Genomic DNA, 20,431 nt, shown 5'->3' with positions numbered 1-20,431 from the left:
TGTATTTGAAAAAAATTTTCTGAAAAAATCCATAGATAAGACGCACCGTTATATAAGCCGCAGGGGCCAAAAAACGGGAAAAAAGCCGCGGCTTATAGTCCGGAATTTACGGTAGTCACAAAAAGTGAAACTAGATATTATTTTGGTTGAATGGACAGACTACGTCCCGTTCTGTACACCATGCCTCACTCGCCTTACCCCTCTCTGTAGACCATGCCTCACTCACCTTGCTACCCCTCCACTCATCTACCTATAGTTAGTAGAAAGGAAAACCAAGGTTGTTAAAATGTTCTTTGTGCCTTCTGCTCCTGGTGAAATGCATGTTGCACACTTCTCATGGTGGATGCCACTAAGGGAGACGACGAGGTGAATGTGCCCCCACACAACAACACGCATGGCTGATCATCATTTTGCTCAACAGTGCGCTGGTGAGGATAAGTGTGAATATCCCACCTGAGATGGGAGCGCTGGTGAATATCCCACCTGAGATGGGAGCGCTGTTGAGGATAAGGAGCTCTGGCCCTCCAGGCCTACCGGTGAATTATTCACGACTTAACCAAGCCGGCAGAATCGAGTTTCCTCTCCGTCGTCTGCAGGCTGTGCTATCAGATGACCAAACAGTGTCCATGTCAGCCAGGACACGCCGACACGCCTTTCTGTCTTCTCCGCGTGACACACCAAAATGCTCGCCACAGTGCTGCTAAAATACACTCTTTGTTGGGTTGTTGACCGCAGCCTCGCTCAACCATGTTATCAGCAGCCCAAATGACAGCCCGTGACAGCAGTGACTGAGTGACAGGGCTCCCCAGTGACAGAGATGTATTTTTGCATCTCAGTAGGGTGGATAAAAATGGATGGCATTGTCAGATTTCTCTGTGTAGACAGACGCTCCCTCTCTGTCTTCTTCAGAGGGTTATCTGTATTATATACAAGTGTCTGTGTTGCTCATACCAAGCAAGTGACTGGCATTTCACAGGCCTGCAGCAATATTCCAAGCATCTGCGTTAGCACAGGGAGAGACCTTTGATCGCTGGCTTTGGCTGTGCAAACACAGGTATCCTGCTCATTAAGTCTTTGATAAATGTCACCTATCATCACTCCCCACCCCTTATTCAAACCAAGGTTTCCGCCTACCTTCAGCATCTAATGGTGTGTTTGAGCAAGTTAAGGGCTGTGATCTATCACACTATGACACTATGACACTATGACACTATGACACATTCAGAAAAAGAACATAATAAAATAGGACGTGAAGCACTCCTGTTCACATTTGTAACAAACCAAGTGCAAGATGAAACTGCGACATGACTCAAACACAGGTAAGCTTGTTGGCTAGTTATGGGAAAAGCATGGGTGAGTCAGCAAAATGCATAAGCAAATATTGATCTATGAGGTATTTACATGTTCTGTGTATGGTTATTATTGAATCTGCATCTCACAGGTGGAGCATGACCGGTGCCCCGCCCCTACAGAGCCGGGGATGCAAATAGTACCTCTACAAGTATCAGCTTACGCTCGGTGCTTTGAGGAGAGAGGCACAGTCATCAGATCAGCTCTCGCACAACGAAAAGCAGGCAACATGCTCCCGCCAGCTGCCAGGCACTGACAGCAGCATTCAATAGAGAGATCAGGTCAGCCAAGCTCAACCATCATCAGCATCATCACCACTCGTGCTACAGTATGCCCATAGCGGAGCTGCTGGGCGTCCAGTTCGACATGCAGCTGCTGCTGAGGCTGAGTTTCTCTGTGGCCGCGGTGGTTCTGGTTTCTTGGGCCTACCGGGTCTACAGCTCCAGGGATACACAGCAGAAACTTCCGCTCTGTGCCAAAGACAGACAGGCCACCAAAGGGCCACGAAGACATGCAACCTGCCAGATCTGCAAGACGGCGCTGCACCCGCAGAGCTCACCCAAACATGACCCCGACGATGTGGACCAGCACCACGGGCCCTCACCCAAACATGACCCCGACGGTGGGGAGCCGCATCAGGACGAGCAGCATCAGGATGAGCAGGCACCTGACAGCACCAGCGAATGGCCAGCCGAAGCACATCCACAACAGGCTGAAAACACGGAGGATAATTCCAGCGTATCCGACACTGACCAAGGCATCAGCGTCATATCCGACACTGACCAAGGCATCGGTGTGGAAGGGGAGATAGTCTCTCATCAGAGGCAGGCAGAGGTTAGCACCAGTAATATGTCATCTGGATGTGCTCTGAGCCTTCCTTCCAGCCCAACGGGCCGTCGTTCCCCCTGTTTCCTGCAGAGGCTGGAGGGCAGCGTGGGGGTGGGCCGTGAGCTGAGGCAGGACCTGGAGCACCAGGGGGCCTCCTCCAGCTTCCTCTCCAAGGCGGAGATCACAGTGGAGGATGCCAACGTGCTGATGGAAGGAACCGGGGAGCAGATTGTGCGTGGAAAGATATACGATTACTACGTGGAGTCTTCCTCTCACTCGGTTACAGACTCAGACAGCGTGTTGTTTCAGTACGAGAGGACGTCTGACTCACAGCAGCCCGCCGAGTTTGGAAGTCGCGGCAGCAGCCTCACAGAGTCTCCTTCGTCTCTGAGCCCCATCATTATGCGTGATCTGGTGTTGCCACAAAGCGCTGTCGAGGATCCCTTCTCGCTAGTCAGCCTGGAGCCGAAGCCCACGAGGCCTGTACTCCTACGCAAGGAGAGCTATCTGGCTGCAGCAGAGCTCCCCGTCGCCTGCTTCACTTCAAGAGTTCCAACATCAGAGCATCACTCTCTGCTCTCATCCTGTGAGGAGTCTCCCGGCCCCGCAGACGGCAAAGGCCTTCATGTGGGGGACGAGCCCGATGTGAAGACTTTAGCAGCTCCGGCCAAACCACTTGACATCACCGATTTAGAAGGCCTCAAGGGTCAGCTGGATTTGGGGAATTGCATGGAAGTGCTGGGCCTGGCTAAAAAACACGGGCAGACCGCCCTGCAGCAGGCGGCCCTCAGAGTCATGTCCGACAACTACCTGCAGGTGCTCAGGGAGCCCAGCCTGTACGGCCGGCTCATGGCGGGCGAGCGGGAGCAGATCCAGAAGCAGAGGATGAGAGGCAGGAGGTTTGTCGTGGTGGCTGACATGGACCCTCAGGACTGGGCGAGGAACACGGGGACACAGATGACAGAGACAGAGTGGAGGAGGGGGGCGTCCAGCGCCCTCCACTATTACGACGACTACAGAGACACCTGGCACCCGCTCTGCCCCATCCCGCGGGAGGTCATCTCCAAAGCCTGTGCCATGTGCACACTGGACAACTACTTATTTGTGGCGGTGGGCGGCTGCCAGGGCGCAGACAGAGAGATGACGCCCTCCAAACGAGTGTTCTGCTACAACCCCGTCACGTCCATCTGGAAGGAGGTCAGTCCCATGAACGAGGCCAGGCCACACTGCAAACTGGCAGCTCTGGAGGGCTACGTGTACGCCATCGGAGGGGAGTGCCTGTGCACGGTGGAGCGCTACGACCCGCGAGCGGACAGATGGACGTTTGTGGCGTCGCTGCCCAACGACACGTTCGCCGTGGCCCATCGCGTCACCGTCTGCAACGGGGAGATCTTTGTCTCCGGGGGCACCCTCCGGTACACGCTGCTGCGCTACAACCCCAGGACCAACGTGTGGCGGCCGAGCCTGCTGGTGGGCAGCAAAGACCGGACCACAGAGATGGTGGGTGTGAGGAGCTCTCTGTACCGCTTCGACGTCAACCCGCTGCTGGGCGTGAGCGTGTACCGCTACCACACGGTGGCACGGCTGTGGTACGAGTGCAGCAGCAGACGTCTGCTCCACTGCCCCGCCTTCCAGTGTGTGGCGCTGGACGACACCATCTACTGTGTCTGCCGGCACTTCACCATGAGGTTCACGGCCGACGACGTCTCCCCTGCTTTCATCCCGGAGGATTTGAGTGTCCTCTGTGCAGCCAAGGGCATCATGTTCCCCTTTGTCCTCTCACTGCCTGATAACAAGCCTCTCCAGACCAGCGTGTAGCCACAACACATCTCTCCATCGATCAAGAGATTGGGTGGTGACAGAGTATCTCCACAGCTGTGATTATTAATAGTGATTTTAGTGTATATATATTATTAATATTATATATATATATATATATATATATATATATATATATATATATATATATATATATAGTGATTAGTTCCATCCATTTGATGAGATTTTGTCCCTCAGACCCAAATACAGTATGAGAATATTTTTTTATTGGTAGATATGTTTTTGTCCAGAATTCCATTATAGCCTACTATGTGTATTAGATAACAGTGACCAAAAACAGTGATTCTTCTACATGCTCTAATTGTTTTTTAACTTCTTGTAAATGAAACAAAATGGCTAGGTTTAATAATTTGTCTCTTTTCTGGGGACCCCCTGAAGGACTCTGTGTTGAGACCCACTGTCCTACAGGATCCAGGTTTCTTGTTGACTGGGAGGGTTTTGCTTTCTATGATTAATTGATTTGGTTTTTATGATGTATTAGTCATTAGATTGCTAGTCAGTCATTTATGCTGAACCCAGCATCATAAAGTCTAACCATGTTGTTACTCTTATTCAGGCACTTTCCCTTCCACATAGCCTGCACTGTTTCTCAAACCAGGACATTTTCTTGGATCAGGGTATTCCATGAGGAAACATATGTTTCTTGTGTCTTGATCCCTGGTAATTAATGTCAAATATGAGGCTAGTAATGGTAATCAGACTACTGTTTGTTTAGATTTGCACAGGGGCTGCTGCCATGTCAACAGTTTGTTTCTCTGATTTGCGTCGTCCTCTCTGCCATTAAGTTAGTTTTAAATCAAACTGGACTTCTTTAGCTGCAAAGATCATTCATAAAAAGAGTCTCGTAGTAAATGAGTCCATTCAACTGGAACACATTACAGAGATTGGGCAGTAGTGATAATCTATCAGCGTGCATCACTGTGTGTACTAGTGTGTAGGGCACAACTATTACTTACACAGTGGACTGGATACAATGCAATTATCTACGTTTGCTCTTTAGATATGACACCATGTAAATGGTTGTGTCGCGCAGTATAAATATGTGAGCTGCTATAAACAACATTTATTGCTACTTTTGAACCTCTTCCAAGACTGCAGTTACTCTCAGGTTTTATTCACTCTTTTAGGTGGCTGGAAAGCAGAGTCTTTCCCCCCCCACCCCATCCTGGCTGAGCATGGTGACTCAGTCAGTCACATGTCACCCCCGCAATACAATCTGTCATGTCTCTCTATGCTGTGACTATCCAATAAAAAGGCAGAAATGCCAAACAATGCTATTTAAGAGAAAATCCTGACTGAAAATAGCCTTTGTCCATTGTACCATAAACTGCACTGTTTTATTGAATTGTTCTACAGGTTAATCATTGTATCATAATTCAAAATGACTGAATAATACCATTAGTCGAATGTCTGCGCCAATGTTTGCCTCAGAGCCGGTGAAAGCGATGACAGCAACCAGATAAAAGAGTTCAGGTATAATTTGATGTGATGAGGAATGACCGTATGTTAACCAGAAATGTGCATGAAAATCATTAAAAGATCAAATCCCTCATTGTTTACTCATTTACAATCAAGTCTGTGCAGGGCGCGGGCTGTGAAGCTGTGGACTTGCTTGTGGACAACACTGACAGGTTCCAGGGAGTGACATGCTGCTATAGCACCACCATGTGGCTCAGAAAGCAAACACAGCAGTGGTTGGAGGTAGATTATGGTAAGCTTAAGACTTTTCCCATAACGCAGCTCTAGGCATAATGTGACCCGCAGACATCAGCAGCACAGTAGAGCCACTAACTAGCTAAGAGTGGGTGAGACAGACAGACAGACAGACACACAGACAGAGACAGACAGACAGACACACAGACAGACAGAGGGCTTCAGCTGCACGGCAGGCAGGCAGGCAGGTGGGGAAGGGAGGAAGGCGCAGATGGCTGACCATCAAACATAAGCATCTTTGATTCCTCCTAATTAAACACGTTGATTCCCTTTAATTAAACACCTAATGAAACGGGAGTTAGACACGTCCCCTCAGACTTCCCCTTGGATGACTCATGGCTTCATAGCCAGGTCAGCTGTGGCATCAACACTTGATCATTGTTTCTAGTATCTAGGCCTATAGGGCAAAACTAACAGTCCATTCTGAGTTTAAAATATGAAATGTGAGGACAGAGGGGGGAAGAGAGAATTTGCATGTAATTATCCTCCAGAAGGTTATGATTTATGGACTCAGCCCCCTCCTCTCTCCCCTACACATACAGTACCGTATGCGATATATTTTTTCCCATGATGGTGAAGGCTAGGCGAAGGCATGACCCGCCCCTCTCTGCCTCTGATTGGCTGACTGTACTCGGCTGCTCCCACCTTCTTTCCAGGCGAGCCAGAAGTCATCTCAAACGTGAGCAGCAGGTGCAAAACAATAATTAAATCAACAAGCATTATTATATTTAAATCATTGTATTTTATCGAATGCAAAAAAACAAACAAGATAATCGACATTATATACTGTATCGGCAACTTGCTCTCTAAATATCAGCATCGGCCATTGAAAAACCCATATGGGTCTACCTCTAGTACAAACATGGACACTGCTCACCGCACAGCACACACAGTAAACTAGTCTTCACAAGGACATAATGAGACTCATATGATTTCATCAATGTTCTGCTCCGTTACATTTCACATGCTGCGACCAATACAAAGATAAGCACCTCAAACAGCAGCACCAGGCTTCCTAAATGAATGGGCAGCGTGTGATGATGATCAGGTCATCCAAGAGAGTGTCTGCTCATAAGCCCGCTGTGAAGGCGGAAGGAGACTGCGGCAGTGGTCTGGGACCTGCAGCAGGGGGCGCTGTCTCAGCTCCAGATCCTTGTTGTTGTGGTTGGCAGCGTGCAGGCGGCTGGAGAGCGTGCGTGATGCACTGGCAAAGCGCCGCTGGCAGGAGGCGCTGAGTGGGTGCCCCCGGTACGTTGACCTGTACACACTCACTGATGGGAGGCGTGTCTGCTGCTTTTCCAAACACTGCTTCCTGGACGCCAGCAGGCCGAAATTGGTGGGAGGGGCTGGAAAATAACACAGAGGGGAGCGAGGGGCTCAGCTGCCATGTTGCTGCGCCCATTCATTACACTTACACCAATGAGTGATTTGGAACCAGGCAGAGCCATGGCAACGCACATTTAATTGTACACCAGCACAACTGTTGACATGTTTAGTCCATTTGAAATGGACTGAACTGAAGTATGCTGGCACTCCTCATGCTATAACTGGATGCTTCAAGCTCTCATTTGTCCATGCAGAATTAAGCAGTAGCCTCTAACTGCCTAACTGGCGTGCCATTATTATTATTATTATGATCAACTCTGTGCTCTTACCAGGAGTTGGATGGTCAGACTTCTCTGGCTGCCATGTGAGGCTGTCGTGATGCCAGGAGCGCAGAGTGGGCAGGGGGGCGTCGGCCTGATGGCGCCCGTAGCTCTCGTCGTACAGCGACACCAGATAATGAGAGGGTGGTGTGCCATGGTGGGCAAAGAGCTGCCTGGACGGAAGCCCCTGGAAGACACAGGGCACACAGCAGTCTGGACAGCTGGCCTTTACACCGTGTGACTTTACTGCTTTCAGATGCACGGGGGCCGGGGGCGGGGCACACAACCTCTCCTTTGAACCAATCATCTTTAGCAGAGGCAGGACATGTGACAGCGGGCAAATTGCTACTAACTGGCTTTTAACGGCACAGTGCAAGTGATGATTATGAACAGTCATGACTCAAAGGCCTTCATCTCGGCCTGTCAATAGAGAGGCAAAGTGACCGCCTACTTCCTGCTTCAGCACTGTACCAGAGATTTCCATCCGCCATTTATTTTCCCATACACATTTCGTAAAATGGTTATAAAAATAGTTTTACTTGTTCAAACCAAACAGTTCAGCTATATTTAGAAACAGGAGAGATCGCATAACATTTCACTGGGACCAAAACGTAAAAAAGATTTGGGTTTAAAGAAAATATTTTTTCAATGTTTTTTTAGTTTTGGTCCGAGTTAAATGTTCTACGCTCTCTCCCGATTATAGCGTTAGCTAACTATTTTATAAGCATTTTACGAAATGTCTATGGGAAGATAAATGGCGGATGAAAATCTCTGGTACAGTGCTGAAGCAGGAAGTGACGTTCCACTTTGTCTCTCTATAATATTATGCAGGAGTTAGTGGCCGATATGGAGAGAAGAGAGCGGTGCTTTCATGCTAATTAAGTGCTGTTTTAAAGGCTGACCTCAGCTCTCTGCAGGCCTGATCTTCTCACAGAGTCGTCTGGCCTGAAGTCCCAGTGAGGCTGGTAGTCCACCCGGGTGGTGCTGCTGCTGGCGGGCTCTGGCTCTCGAGTAAACTGTCTCGGACAGAAGAAACAGGCGTCGGAAAAGGAGAGTGATGAGGGGGGACTTCACCGTACTTTATACAGCCACTAGCTGACTTATGGAGCCGCACCGCTACAGTATTTGTGCAGTTGTTCCTCCTCCTCTCAGATGCTGAAGCAGCAGCGCGCATGCGCCACACCGCACCTCCCGTCAATGCAATTAGTCTGGGCTCTCACCTCTCCTAGCAGGAGGCTGTGCTGCTGATCTAGCTGAACTGAAGCTGGCGCTAATCACTTTTGCTATAGATTTGACTACTAGCATACTGGGGTACTGCAGAACTCTTGGCAGACAAACTACTGTCTGGGCTAGCATTGTGTTTTGGATCTGTGACACAGAAAGCTTGGAGGTTGTCACATTCAATTGAATTGAAATGGCACGCTTGAGTCGCCGCATCTTATTTGGATAGTGGTGATGTGTGAGAGATATAGCCTGCCATGTTTTTCCGGCGGCGTCGCTGTGTTTACTGAGCCAATGCTTTCTGATAACCTTTAGGTAAATGTTATATTATCATAGAGTGGATGACTGTCAAAGCAATAAGCTGCAAGTAAAAAATGCCTACCTTCAGTCGCTCCTCCGCCCAGTTACCGACGAGGACTTTCTTTGAATACTTCTGCTCTATTCTCCAGCCGGGTTGGCTCCATTTAACATCCCTCTTCCCCGTTTGGTTCATGATTTGCCTGGTGTCAAACACACCCAGCCAGGAGACGATGTCCTGCTAGAGCATGGTTAGCTCACCCAGCCAGGAGACGATGTCCTGCTAGAGCATGCTTAGCTCGTCAAACAGATAGCGGAGCAGGTGGATTCACCTGGTCCCAATTATGACATAGTAGGCAGTGGAGGGGAAACAGAAGAGCTCTGTTGCTATGGATACAGCAAACACAGAGATGAGGCGAGCAGAGTACCCGGGGAGGCAATGGGATATGTCTTTTACACCCACAGTAAAAAGAGAGAAGCATGGGAGGCTGGGGGACATGATGACATTTGCCTTTTAGCAGTGCAATCTGTTGAAATTGGGTACCTGAAATTGTCTCCAATATTTGTAATAAAATTCTAAACATTTAAAATGGGTTGGCATATTGCTTTGTTTGTTCATTTTGTTTTCTGTGAACAAGATCAAAGTTACTTTCAATGAACTAGGGCTGTGCAATATATAGATATTATATTGATATCGCGATATGATGTAATATCGTGATATAGCACAATGTTGTCTCTTCCTGGTTTTAAAGGCTGCATTACAATAAAGTGATGTCATGTTCTGAACCTAGCTGTTCTATATTATTTGCCTTTACCCACTTAGTCACTATATCACCACTTCACTGATGACTATTGATCAAAAACTCATTGTGTCATATTTTGTGAAAGCACCGATAGTACAATATTGTCACAGTATCGAGGCATTTAGTCAAAAAATATTGTGATATTTGATTGTCGTTTTATTGTTTTATATGGATCACCATTATTAGTCCACACCGAGGTGAAGACTACTCTTCCTGGGGTCCAAACACATAGCTTAAAACATTGGAGCAATAATGATAAAAAATAATAATAAAAAGGAAGAAATTTAAGAAGAAACTCACTTAACAGAAATACATTCTCAATATCAGCAAAATTACAACACAAATAGGCTCCAACCACACAATACAATAATTACTGAATAAATGACTAACTTATCCAATTCATGATTTTGTCTATATCCCCCAGCCCTACAATGAACACAAGAGCACACTGAACACACCGCCACTGGAGGCATTTTTGTTGGTTTGTTTTGTTTATTGATTAAATCAAACAAGAATGTAAACTGAGTAAAGCACATATCCAATTCATGATTTTCATAGTGTTTTCACATAGTCAACAACATGATCCAGCACTCGCGTGGCAGAGGGGAAGGTCAGCCAGCCCTGGTTGATAAAGTTAATGATGCCATGAAAACCATCCGTCACGTGCTGCCAGGTGACCTCTACTCCCAGATCCATCAGGCGTTTCCTATAGAGAATGCCATCGTCCCTCAGCACATCATACTCACAGGTGAGGAGGAAAGTGGGCGGGCTTTTCTGGATGGCGACGTCATCCGCCAGTAGAGGGGAGACCTCAGGTTCCAGACCGGATTTGATGGTGTGATACACCTCCCCATCGTACTCCACCTCGGGCTGCTCGCAGTAGCCCCGAGCGAGGCACTCTGGAGGCAGGCTGGAAGGGGAGAGCCACTCCTGGTAGTCGGGGTCAGAATCACAAGTTTCATTACGATATGATACTATATCAAATCTTTGGACAACGGTACGATATATTTGCTGATATCACGAAGTCTGCCGCACATACGATTTTGATTCGATTCAATTCAGGGGCCTGCGATCGATATGAGACGATACCATTATGCCCATTTAACACAATCAGTTACATTTATATCAACTCACAAACATAAACTGAAATATGATTTGACAATTTTATTTCTGAGCTCTTCCAGACGTTTAAATGGAAAACAACTTATTTTTAATAAATAAATAAATAAACTATGAATGAACGATGAAACTCCTTGCATGTGTCGGAGGAAGCGTGTAGGGCTCTCCCCGGATCGGCAAAGGGGGCGGAGCAATGACTGGGACAGCAAGGGGAATTGGCCACGTACAATTGGAGAGAAAATGGGAGAAAAATGCGGAAAAATTGAATTTTACACAATTATGAACATAATTCCATGCACATCTATGCTATCACCTTGGATTCACAAGGCATAGCTTGAAGAGGCCAATATACATTGATATTTTCACTTTGCATCGATCCGATTCCGATACGATATCAATCGATGTAACGATGCTTCTATCTAGATAGATGTATCACCCCCCCACCTGGTAGCGAGGCCTGAGCTCCTTGGGGATGTGGTACCCGTCCAGCACGTCCTGGCACACGGACATGTCTCCGTTGAGGTACTGCAGGAAGTAGAATGCCACCCGGCCACGGAACAATATGGGCACAGCGTGATTCTGCTGGTAAGAGGGCAGGTTGAAATTGGCCATCTGCAGGACTGGGTAGATGAGGACCTGAGCGCAGGGCGACGCCAGATGTCCGTCCTCTCTCCTCGCCAGCCTTTGGCACAGCGCGGCTGCCAGGTTAGCCCCGGCGCTGTCCCCTCCCACCGCCACTCTGCACGGGTCCACGCCCAACTCTGCCTCCGCCACAGACAGGAAGTGACACGTCGCCGCCTCACAGTCGTCAAGCTGGGCGGGGTACCTGTGCTCGGGAGCTAACCGGTACCTGAGAGGGGGGAGGGGGCAGACGGAGGCCCGAGATGTCAAATCCTGCCCAAAAAATGCTTTAAAATATTAGAATACATTTGAAAAGAGAGAGAGAGAAAAAGTGAAAGTACCCAACAGAAACCACAGTGGTCTCAGCCTCCTTGGCGATGTGCCTGCAGACTTCATCAGCAGCATCTAAATCAGGATTAGGAAGACTTTACACTTAACAAATGATAAGGCTTTGGAAGTGGCAGGCAAGTCATAATAATGTCATAATTGTATAGCGCTTTTCTAAGTACTCAAAGTGTGGGGGTGGGTGGACTCAACTCATCTCTCCCATCGATGTGTAGCACGGTGCTACAAATCCATGGTGCTACTAGCACCCACCTGGGAGATGCACGGCAGCCAGTTTCAGCCAAAACGCAGTTTGAGCCAGAACATCAGCTCACATGGAGAGTTGAGAATTGATTAGATATCAAGGGGTGATTAGGTGGCCATGACGGAAGGAAGGCCTCTGTGGGAATTTAGCCAGGGCACAGAGGGTTAGGTATCCCATGGCACCGGGGTTACAAGTCCCAGGGCACCTGGGGCTTACGTGTCCCAGGGCACCGGGGTTACACCCTCGAGGGCACTGGAGTTACACCCCTACCCTTGTGAAGAGCCTAAGCCTTTCCTATGATCAAAGGTCTAATGTTCTTTAGAGTAAGGAGCAAAGAAAGATGGAATAAAGGTTTCATTGGTACCTATACTGCCCATCACCCATCCTCCTCCATGGAAATACACCAGACCTCTCCTCAGGCCGTGGAATGCAGCCGTGGGTTCGTACACTCGCACCGGCACCTCAGAGAACCTCAGGTCCTTCACACGCAGGCCGGGGGGAACCGGGTTCAAGCGGGTCAGGAAACGGGCCCGGAACCATCGAGTGAAGCTAACCTGATGACAAAGACCCAGACGCTCCAGGATCCGGCCCTGCATGGGAGGAAGAAACCATGCATAGACTTAGCACATCTTTCAGCTGGTGAAGTATAAGCCTGGTAAAAACCATACTTATCATCACAATAACTGCACTTACTGTACATTCTGAGTGTGTTTACTATACTAACATTAACGTTCAGGAGCCGCTATACATTCAGGCGGTGTCTCGTCATAGACCCGTGGTCAATGGGTCAGCGAAATCCTCCCATCCTCCAAACTGATCCGCAGAACCAAACAGAATGTGAGCTCATGTGATCAGGATGGTTTTGGGCCAGTGGTTCTAGTCAAGTCAAGTCAAGTTTATTTATATAGCCCTAATTCACAAGCATGTCTCAGAGGGCTTCACAGAAAGTATGTCTAGCTGATTCTAGCTAACACACAGTAACAAGAATATACAGAATAAAGATAACATTTGAACATTTGAAGAAAGCAGGAGAGTGGAGGAGGGAGGGAGAGGGAGGAGGGAGGGGAGGGGGGAGGTGGGGAGAAAATAGGAAATGTGGAGGAGGAGAGAACAGAGGAGGAGAGATGAGGGTGCAGGGGAGGGAGAGCCAGGGTAGGGGTAGGGTCTAGGGTTGGGGGAGGGGAGGGAGTAGGATACGGGCCCGGATTAGGGCGAGGGTGGGGAGAAATGGGGAATGTGGAGGAGGAGAGAACAGAGAAGGAGAGGGTGCAGGGGAGGGAGAGCAGGGGGAATGTGAGAGGGAGGAGAGGGCAGAGAGGAGGAGAGAACAGAGAAGGAGAGGTGGGAGGGCGCAGGGGGAGGAGAGCAGTGGGAATGTGAGAGAGGGGAGAGGACAGAGAGGAGGAGAGAACAGAGAAGGAGAGGTGGAAGGGTACAGGGGAGGTAGAGTAGAGGTAGGGTCTAGGGTGGAGGGAGGGAGTAGGATACGGGCCCGGATTAGGGCGAGGGTGGGGAGAAAATGGGAAATGTGGAGGAGGAGAGAACAGAGAAGGAGAGGTGGGAGGGTGCAGGGGAAGGAGAGCAGGGGGAATGTGAGAGAGGGGGGAGGACAGAGAGTAGAGGTAGGGTCTAGGGTGGAGGGAGGGAGTAGGATACGGGCCCGGATTAGGGCGAGGGTGGGGGGAAAATGGGAAATGTGGAGGAGGAGAGAACAGAGAAGGAGAGGTGGGAGGGTGCAGGGGAAGGAGAGCAGGGGGAATGTGAGAGAGGGGGGAGGACAGAGAGGCAGAGAAGGAGAGGTGGGAGGGTGCAGGGGAAGGAGAGCAGGGGGAATGTGAGAGAAGGGAGAGCAGGAAGTGGCAGGGATTCAGGAAAATAGGGGAGAAGGAGCAGAGGGGGGAGAATGAGGAGAGAGCAGGAGAAGGGAGGGGGGGGGCGGTGGGATGTGGGGGAGGAAAGAGCATGGAAAGAGAGGAGAACAAGAAGGGGGAAGAAGGGAAGAAGCGGGGGAAGGGGGAAAGAGAGGGGGGGGGGGAGAAGATCAGACAACTGACTACTCTAAGCATTAACCAGAGCTAACTGGGACATAGTATCTAGCTAATCTACAGCCTAATCTGGCCTATCCTACCCTGCTCTAGTCTGATTTTAGCCTGAACACTAACAGGTCAGCCTTAGGCTGTAGCTAATCTATCGCCTACCTAAGCTGTTCTAAACCAACCGGCAGCCCTCGACCAGTGATGAGGAGCACCGATGCCCCCCGACCCGGCCCCCGCCCACATAAGGCGTGGGAGGGAAGGCCAGGCCGGGACACAGCGGCACCCCCTCACCCCCAGTGAACGCAAGAAAACCTTTCCACCATATGGATCGCCGCATGGATTGCCCCAGTGACTTGGCTGAGGAGGAACCTTGTGAGGTCGTTGTGCTAGGGGCCAATGCTGCGGCCCGGGCGGACCCAGCCCCCACGCGACCCGCCCCCCCAGCCCCCAGCCACCAGCATAGTGACTGAGAGCGTGAGAGCAGGCCAACTGGTCTAGCCTCACGACATGACCCACATTTTTCCATAGTCATTAAGTCGCGACCCAATTTTCAGAATTTAGCCTAACTTTGTAGCATCATTTAGCCCCCTTCGCAACAAGCTAGCATGGCATGTTGGTGGATGCCTTAAGTTCTGTTTCATATCGTACGAGTATACCTTCACTCTGGCTTTAATAATGTGCCCGTCCCGATACAGCCTCTGAAAGACACTAGGCAACTTTCGGCTGTGGACGCCAGCGCCCTCAATGAGTCGATTTTTTTTCCACATGCACACATCCGCGACCCACTCAAAACGGCCCCGCGACCCACTTTTGGGTCCCGACCCACCAGTTGAGAAACACTGGTTTAGGCTATAGTTAATTAATGAACGTATTCATTCCTGCTCTCATTCATTCAATCGTTCAAAAGGAATGTTATTTTTTCTGATGCACCTGATTCACCTGCACTTGTGCAGTTACATTTTTGATGTTCAGTCGTAAAGGGTGAACATTAACAATATTGTGTCACACGTTTGTTTCTTTCTGTCCATAACAAGAAGGAAAAAGGAGTGACCTTGCCGCTCTTTGCTTTGCTTTTGTTAGACTTGTTTTCTTATCTGAACTTGCTCTTATCTGCACTTTACTGGTGGATAGAGGACAGAGAAAGGACATCCATCTTCGGCAAAGGCCCGAACGAGCAGATCTGATTGTACCGTTGTTCAAGCAGTAGCATTTTTCCTACCCACTGGGGAATAAGTTAATTTAATAAAATAAAAAAAGTTAATTACCTCAACAGAGACAAGAACACGATTTGACTTGCAAGAAACATAAAATAATAAGCACGGACAATTCCGTTGATACTCACCACAATTGCTATGCCAACAAACATGCCATGAACTATATGCAGTTTCCCGCTATTTGCAACCCCATGAGGAATGTCAGAATTCATCAGCTCAGAGTACACCAGTCCAATTACCAGGAGGAGGAAGGCTGCAACAAGAGTAGCAAACCCAATGATTAAAACGGCAGAGCTGATGTCCATGGTGCTTCTGCTCGGCTCTGCTGAGGCTAACTCATTATACAAGTCAATGTTTTATCTGCTTTGCTTTCAACTTCTCGCAACTCCTCCCACATGTTCACACAAAGCACTGACCTTGGTCTCACATGATGACATGTTACATGGGGGAAACAATTACTGTGTTCTCCAAAATATGTTATGACCGTCAAATTAATTACTTGTTTCCCATGCAGGAAGGCACGATATTTCACTAAGAGATGTTGATCATACTTTTGTTTATGTTAATAGAGCACTTTACTTTTTGTAATTAATTATTTATTTCCAGGGTATACCCCTCATCTTGCCTACATATATATATATATATATTTTTATTATATGGGGATTTATATTGATTTGACATTGAACACATTTACATTGTATTATTTTCCAGCTTTGTCATGTTTACTGCTGTCCCTGCAGGTATTGAGGTCAAATCTGTTAACTGCACTCAACAAAGGTCTGTATTTAATATGCAAGATTGTTCTCTGTCCGCACTGTGTCTCCCCTCATGGACTATGTGCTGTTTTGAGGGGGCGGGGCCTCTGATAAGATGAACGATGTGCTGTTTTGAGGGGGAGGGGCCTCTGATAAGATTAACTATGTGCTGTTTTGAGGGGGCGGGGCCTCTGATAAGATGAATGATGTGCTGTTTTGAGGGGGCGGGGCCTCTGATAAGATGAACGATGTGCTGTTTTGAGGGGGCGGGGCCTCTGATAAGATGTTGTGCTGTTTTGAGGGGGCGGGGCCTCTGATAAGATGAACGATGTGCTGTTTTGAGGGGGCGGGGCCTCTGATAAGATGAACTATGTGCTGTTTTGAGGGGGCGGGGCCTCTGATAAGATGAACTATGTGCTGTTTTGAGGGGGCGGGGCCTCTGATAAGATGAACTATGTGCTGTTTTGAGGGGGCAGGGCCTCTGATGATCGGTTAGGAACCAATCGACTGCACCAAAGATTGGATCTATCGATAGAGCCATCTATGGTGCGGTTGATTGTTTTCTGGACATTTTTCCATTCTACACAGCAGCTACGCTACAGACAACAAGGTTTGGTGTTCTGCATTCAGTTGGCGGGGCAACGCTGTAAGCGGGCAAATTAAATGAGTGTTACTTTGTGAAGTTAGGGAAGTCAAAAGGGCTCGTTTGGCTTTGGAGGCATTCTGTCCTCACACGGCTCTATATGGATTGATCTCAGCACGGCCAAGTCCTTTATCATCAAAGAGGCCAGCAGGAAATCCTGGTTTATACTAAATGGGACTTTTAATAAATGTGATCATCTATATCAGACATGTATGGTTTGGGTGGGCAAGACTTTTACAGGTATTTATAGCTTTGTGATTAGTTTTGTATAAAGGTAACTTCTATCCAAGAGAGTCACCAATTGTTATTCATATATTTATTGATTATTAGAGCGGCTAAACCTCTCATTTTATGAGAATTGTGCACTTTTTGAGAAAAGCATGACATTTCTCACATATATAGTAAATATTATTAAAGGTTTAATTTAAGATGTGGAGGGAAGTCAGATTTGATCTCAAATTCAAGATGGCCACCGATCCCCCGGGTCTAATGTTCACATGTGCTTATAAAAGTTGTGCACTTTTTTTCCCATTAGACCAAGATGATTGACTGCCATCTTGGATTTGAGGTCAAATCTAACTTCCCTCCACATCTGAAAATAAACCTTGTGGTATCCACTAACTATGTGAGAAATGTCATGCTTTTCTCAAAAAGTGCACAATTATTGTGTTTATCCGCACTACTATAACTCAGGAAGCAATAAAGGTATATAGCAAGTTATACAATGCATCACATCACAGAATAAGAACACTAGACTATGTGAAACTACGACGGGGAAAAGAGTTGGATGTTGAAATAACAAGTCTGGGAAATACAGTGGTCCTCCCAGACGTGGAGAGACTTCTGTTAGAAAAACTTTTGTATCGCCTCCAACAGAAGTCTCAACAAACTGAATGTGGACAAATCATGCGTGCTCATGTTTTAGCAACAGTCACCTGAAAAACCCTGGTTTTCACATCTCATCTATGGGATGATAGCATACCTCCTATATAAGTTCTTGCTGGCAGTGGCAGCAAGTAAAAAAGGCGAATACAAAATACTAAACTGACTTGTGAAAAACTGGCCTCTTTGTCAATATCGTTAAACACCTAGAACAGATGACCTCTCCAAAAAGAACCAGGAGTAAAGCAGTGGGGAAATGCTGTGTTTATTTCACCAACGAGACGCATCTTTCATCATTATTGTAGGTATCATGTGCAATATTTTATTTTAAAGGAGGCACTTTCGCCTTGATTTACAGCCTCATATTTGCTTTACTTTTTTTATTTTGTGTCTCTTGTTTGCTTTTTGCTTGTTTTTCTTGTAATGTGAAAAATTTTCTTCAATAAATAATACGGGGGGGGAAATGGCTGGTATTTACAATGTGCAGTGACTGGGCACACATAGCCTTATCTGAACTTTCCCTGCTGATCTGTAGATGGCAGTGATAGCATGAGTGAAAAGAAACAGTGCCCTCTCAGATAAGTTGTCTTCGTGGTTTGTACACACACTACACTACAGTAGGTGCAGCCTAAACACATTCACCACACCGCATAAACTATGTTGTCGTTATTTTTCTCTTGTTTTTGCAAAGCCAATATATCACATTTCATTTCAACTCAACTGGGCATACTTTAGTGCGTCAGCCTCCAATGCAATTTGACTTGCGAGCTTTTACATTTTTGCAAATCACAGAAATATCCTAAATGATGAGAGCATGTGGAGTGGCGTACGTTGTCTCTGAGCTCTTAGCAGCCCCCGAGAGCCTCTCCGCTCTTCCCTTAAGTAGCTGAGCCCTGCACAAAGCAGCCATTGTGAGGCTGCTCTTTAAACCCATCCCAGTGGCTGCTGAGAAAGCCCTGCATTCAGTGATACCCAGCAAAAATCACAGCGCCCGGGCCAAAAATCACACGCTGGAATCTCGTCTGAGGCCCGTGAATTCACGGGATTTGTTTAGGGAGGTATTCAAGCAGGTTTCTGTTTGGCACCCTGCCAAGATTCTGCAACATGGGATGAGCCATTTCTCAAACTGCAGTCACACACAGAAAGATAGGGCCTGCTTAAAATAATCATGTGAATAATAACCACATAACTACAGTCACACACAGAAAGATATGGCCTGCTTAAAATAATCATGTGAATAATAACCACATAACTACAGTCACACACAGAAAGATATGGCCTGCTTAAAATAATCATATGAATAATAACCACATAACTACAGTCACACACAGAAAGATATGGCCTGCTTAAAATAATCATGTGAATAATAACCACATAACTACAGTCACACACAGAAAGATATGGCCTGCTTAAAATAATCATATGAATAATAACCACATAACTACAGTCACACACAGAAAGATATGGCCTGCTTAAAATAATCATGTGAATAATAACCACATAACTACAGTCACACACAGAAAGATATGGCCTGCTTAAAATAATCATGTGAATAATAACCACATAACTACAGTCACACACAGAAAGATATGGCCTGCTTAAAATAATCATGTGAATAATAACCACATAACTACAGTCACACACAGAAAGATATGGCCTGCTTAAAATAATCATATGAATAATAACCACATAACTACAGTCACACACAGAAAGATATGGCCTGCTTAAAATAATCATGTGAATAACAACCACATAACTACAGTCACACACAGAAAGATATGGCCTGCTTAAAATAATCATATGAATCACAACCACAACCTATTACGTTAGATGGGGTGTTTGGGTAATGCCGAGGTAGATTCCCTGCCTACCAACATGAGGCTCGCAGGTTCATGGCCCGTCTTACCCCCGGCTTGGTCGGGAGTCCATGCACATGGCCGTGTCTACTCTGCGGGTGGGAATCCAGATTAAGGGTATGTGTCCTAGTCGCTGCACTAGTGCCTCCTCTGGTCGGTCGGGGGGGGGCACCTGTTTGGGGGGGAGGGGAACTGGGGGGAAGAATAGCGTAATTGTCACTTTGAATAAACAAGCGAACAGCACTCTGCAGCAGTGGGGCTCAAAGCAAGCGACTCATGCGCCTATTGTGTGTTTTTCAGATGCAGAGTTGGTGATCAGGGGCTGCAGGCAAACGCCATCTTGATTTACTTTTCACCCCTTCTCTAACTGGCAATGTTAGTATTGGCAGAGCAATTTGGACATGTGACACATTCAATATGAATCAACTTTGAATAAACAAACAGCATTGCAAGGACTCTGTCTGTCTGTCTGTCCGTCTGTCTGTCTGTCTGTCCTTCTCATATCTCGGGAACTGTTCATCCGATCTACTTCACAATTGGCGGATATATTGCTCAGGAGTCAGGACCACGCATCTGCCCAACTTTCCCAACGGGCATGTTTTGAACGGGCACTGCACTACAAACCTCATGGCTTAGTTTATACAGTGCTTTATTTATTGCTCACCCCTCTCAGTGGGGGTCAGAGGTCAGTCAGGGGCAACCGGCAAAGGAGCTGGTAGGGATTCATTCACTTGTTCAAGGGCACTTCGACAGGGCAAGTGGCATCATGTCAACGTGGGATTTGAACCCAGTTTCCCCATCGCATGGCAGCCACATTTTTTGGCCAGTTTGTGCACATTTTGAAACATAGCCTACCTGTAGCCACACACGTGACATTTATTGATTTACTTACTAGGCTACTAACTTATTTACTCACTCACTCACTCACTCTTATTTAGGCTATTTATTTATTGCTATGATTTTGGATAATATAGCCTATAGGCCGTTGACCACCGGTTTCTTAAAATGTTCATCTGATG

At 47.3% G+C, this 20,431-nt stretch overlaps 3 protein-coding genes across 3 annotated transcripts; 1 reads left to right on the top strand and 2 right to left on the bottom strand.

The window, feature by feature from the left end:
* Positions 1 to 1,620: 1,620 nt before the first annotated feature.
* On the top strand, positions 1,621 to 4,043 carry klhdc7a (kelch domain containing 7A). Its single transcript, XM_083662026.1, has one exon. The coding sequence runs from the start codon at positions 1,681 to 1,683 to the stop codon at positions 3,994 to 3,996; it is 2,316 nt and encodes a 771-aa protein (XP_083518152.1). The 5' UTR covers positions 1,621 to 1,680; the 3' UTR covers positions 3,997 to 4,043.
* Positions 4,044 to 6,774: 2,731 nt separating this feature from the next.
* Positions 6,775 to 9,090, bottom strand: cfap107 (cilia and flagella associated protein 107; the record flags this gene model as incomplete). Its single annotated transcript, XM_083661637.1, has 4 exons — positions 6,775 to 7,076; positions 7,386 to 7,563; positions 8,279 to 8,392; positions 8,980 to 9,090. The coding sequence occupies 4 exons, from the start codon at positions 9,088 to 9,090 to the stop codon at positions 6,775 to 6,777; spliced, it is 705 nt and encodes a 234-aa protein (XP_083517763.1).
* A 1,159-nt stretch (positions 9,091 to 10,249) lies between these two features.
* On the bottom strand, positions 10,250 to 15,581 carry aadacl4 (arylacetamide deacetylase-like 4; the record flags this gene model as incomplete). The annotated part of the gene is made up of 5 exons (XM_083661720.1): positions 10,250 to 10,627; positions 11,261 to 11,666; positions 11,779 to 11,842; positions 12,391 to 12,616; positions 15,405 to 15,581. 5 exons carry the CDS (start codon positions 15,579 to 15,581, stop codon positions 10,250 to 10,252), a joined length of 1,251 nt encoding a protein of 416 aa, XP_083517846.1.
* Positions 15,582 to 20,431: the final 4,850 nt, after the last annotated feature.

This window comes from Poromitra crassiceps (genome assembly GCF_964638095.1).
Source record: "Poromitra crassiceps genome assembly, chromosome: 27".
NCBI lineage: Eukaryota > Metazoa > Chordata > Actinopteri > Beryciformes > Melamphaidae > Poromitra > Poromitra crassiceps.
Note: the sequence above shows the minus strand (reverse complement) of the source record. Positions and strands in the feature narration are given on the sequence as shown.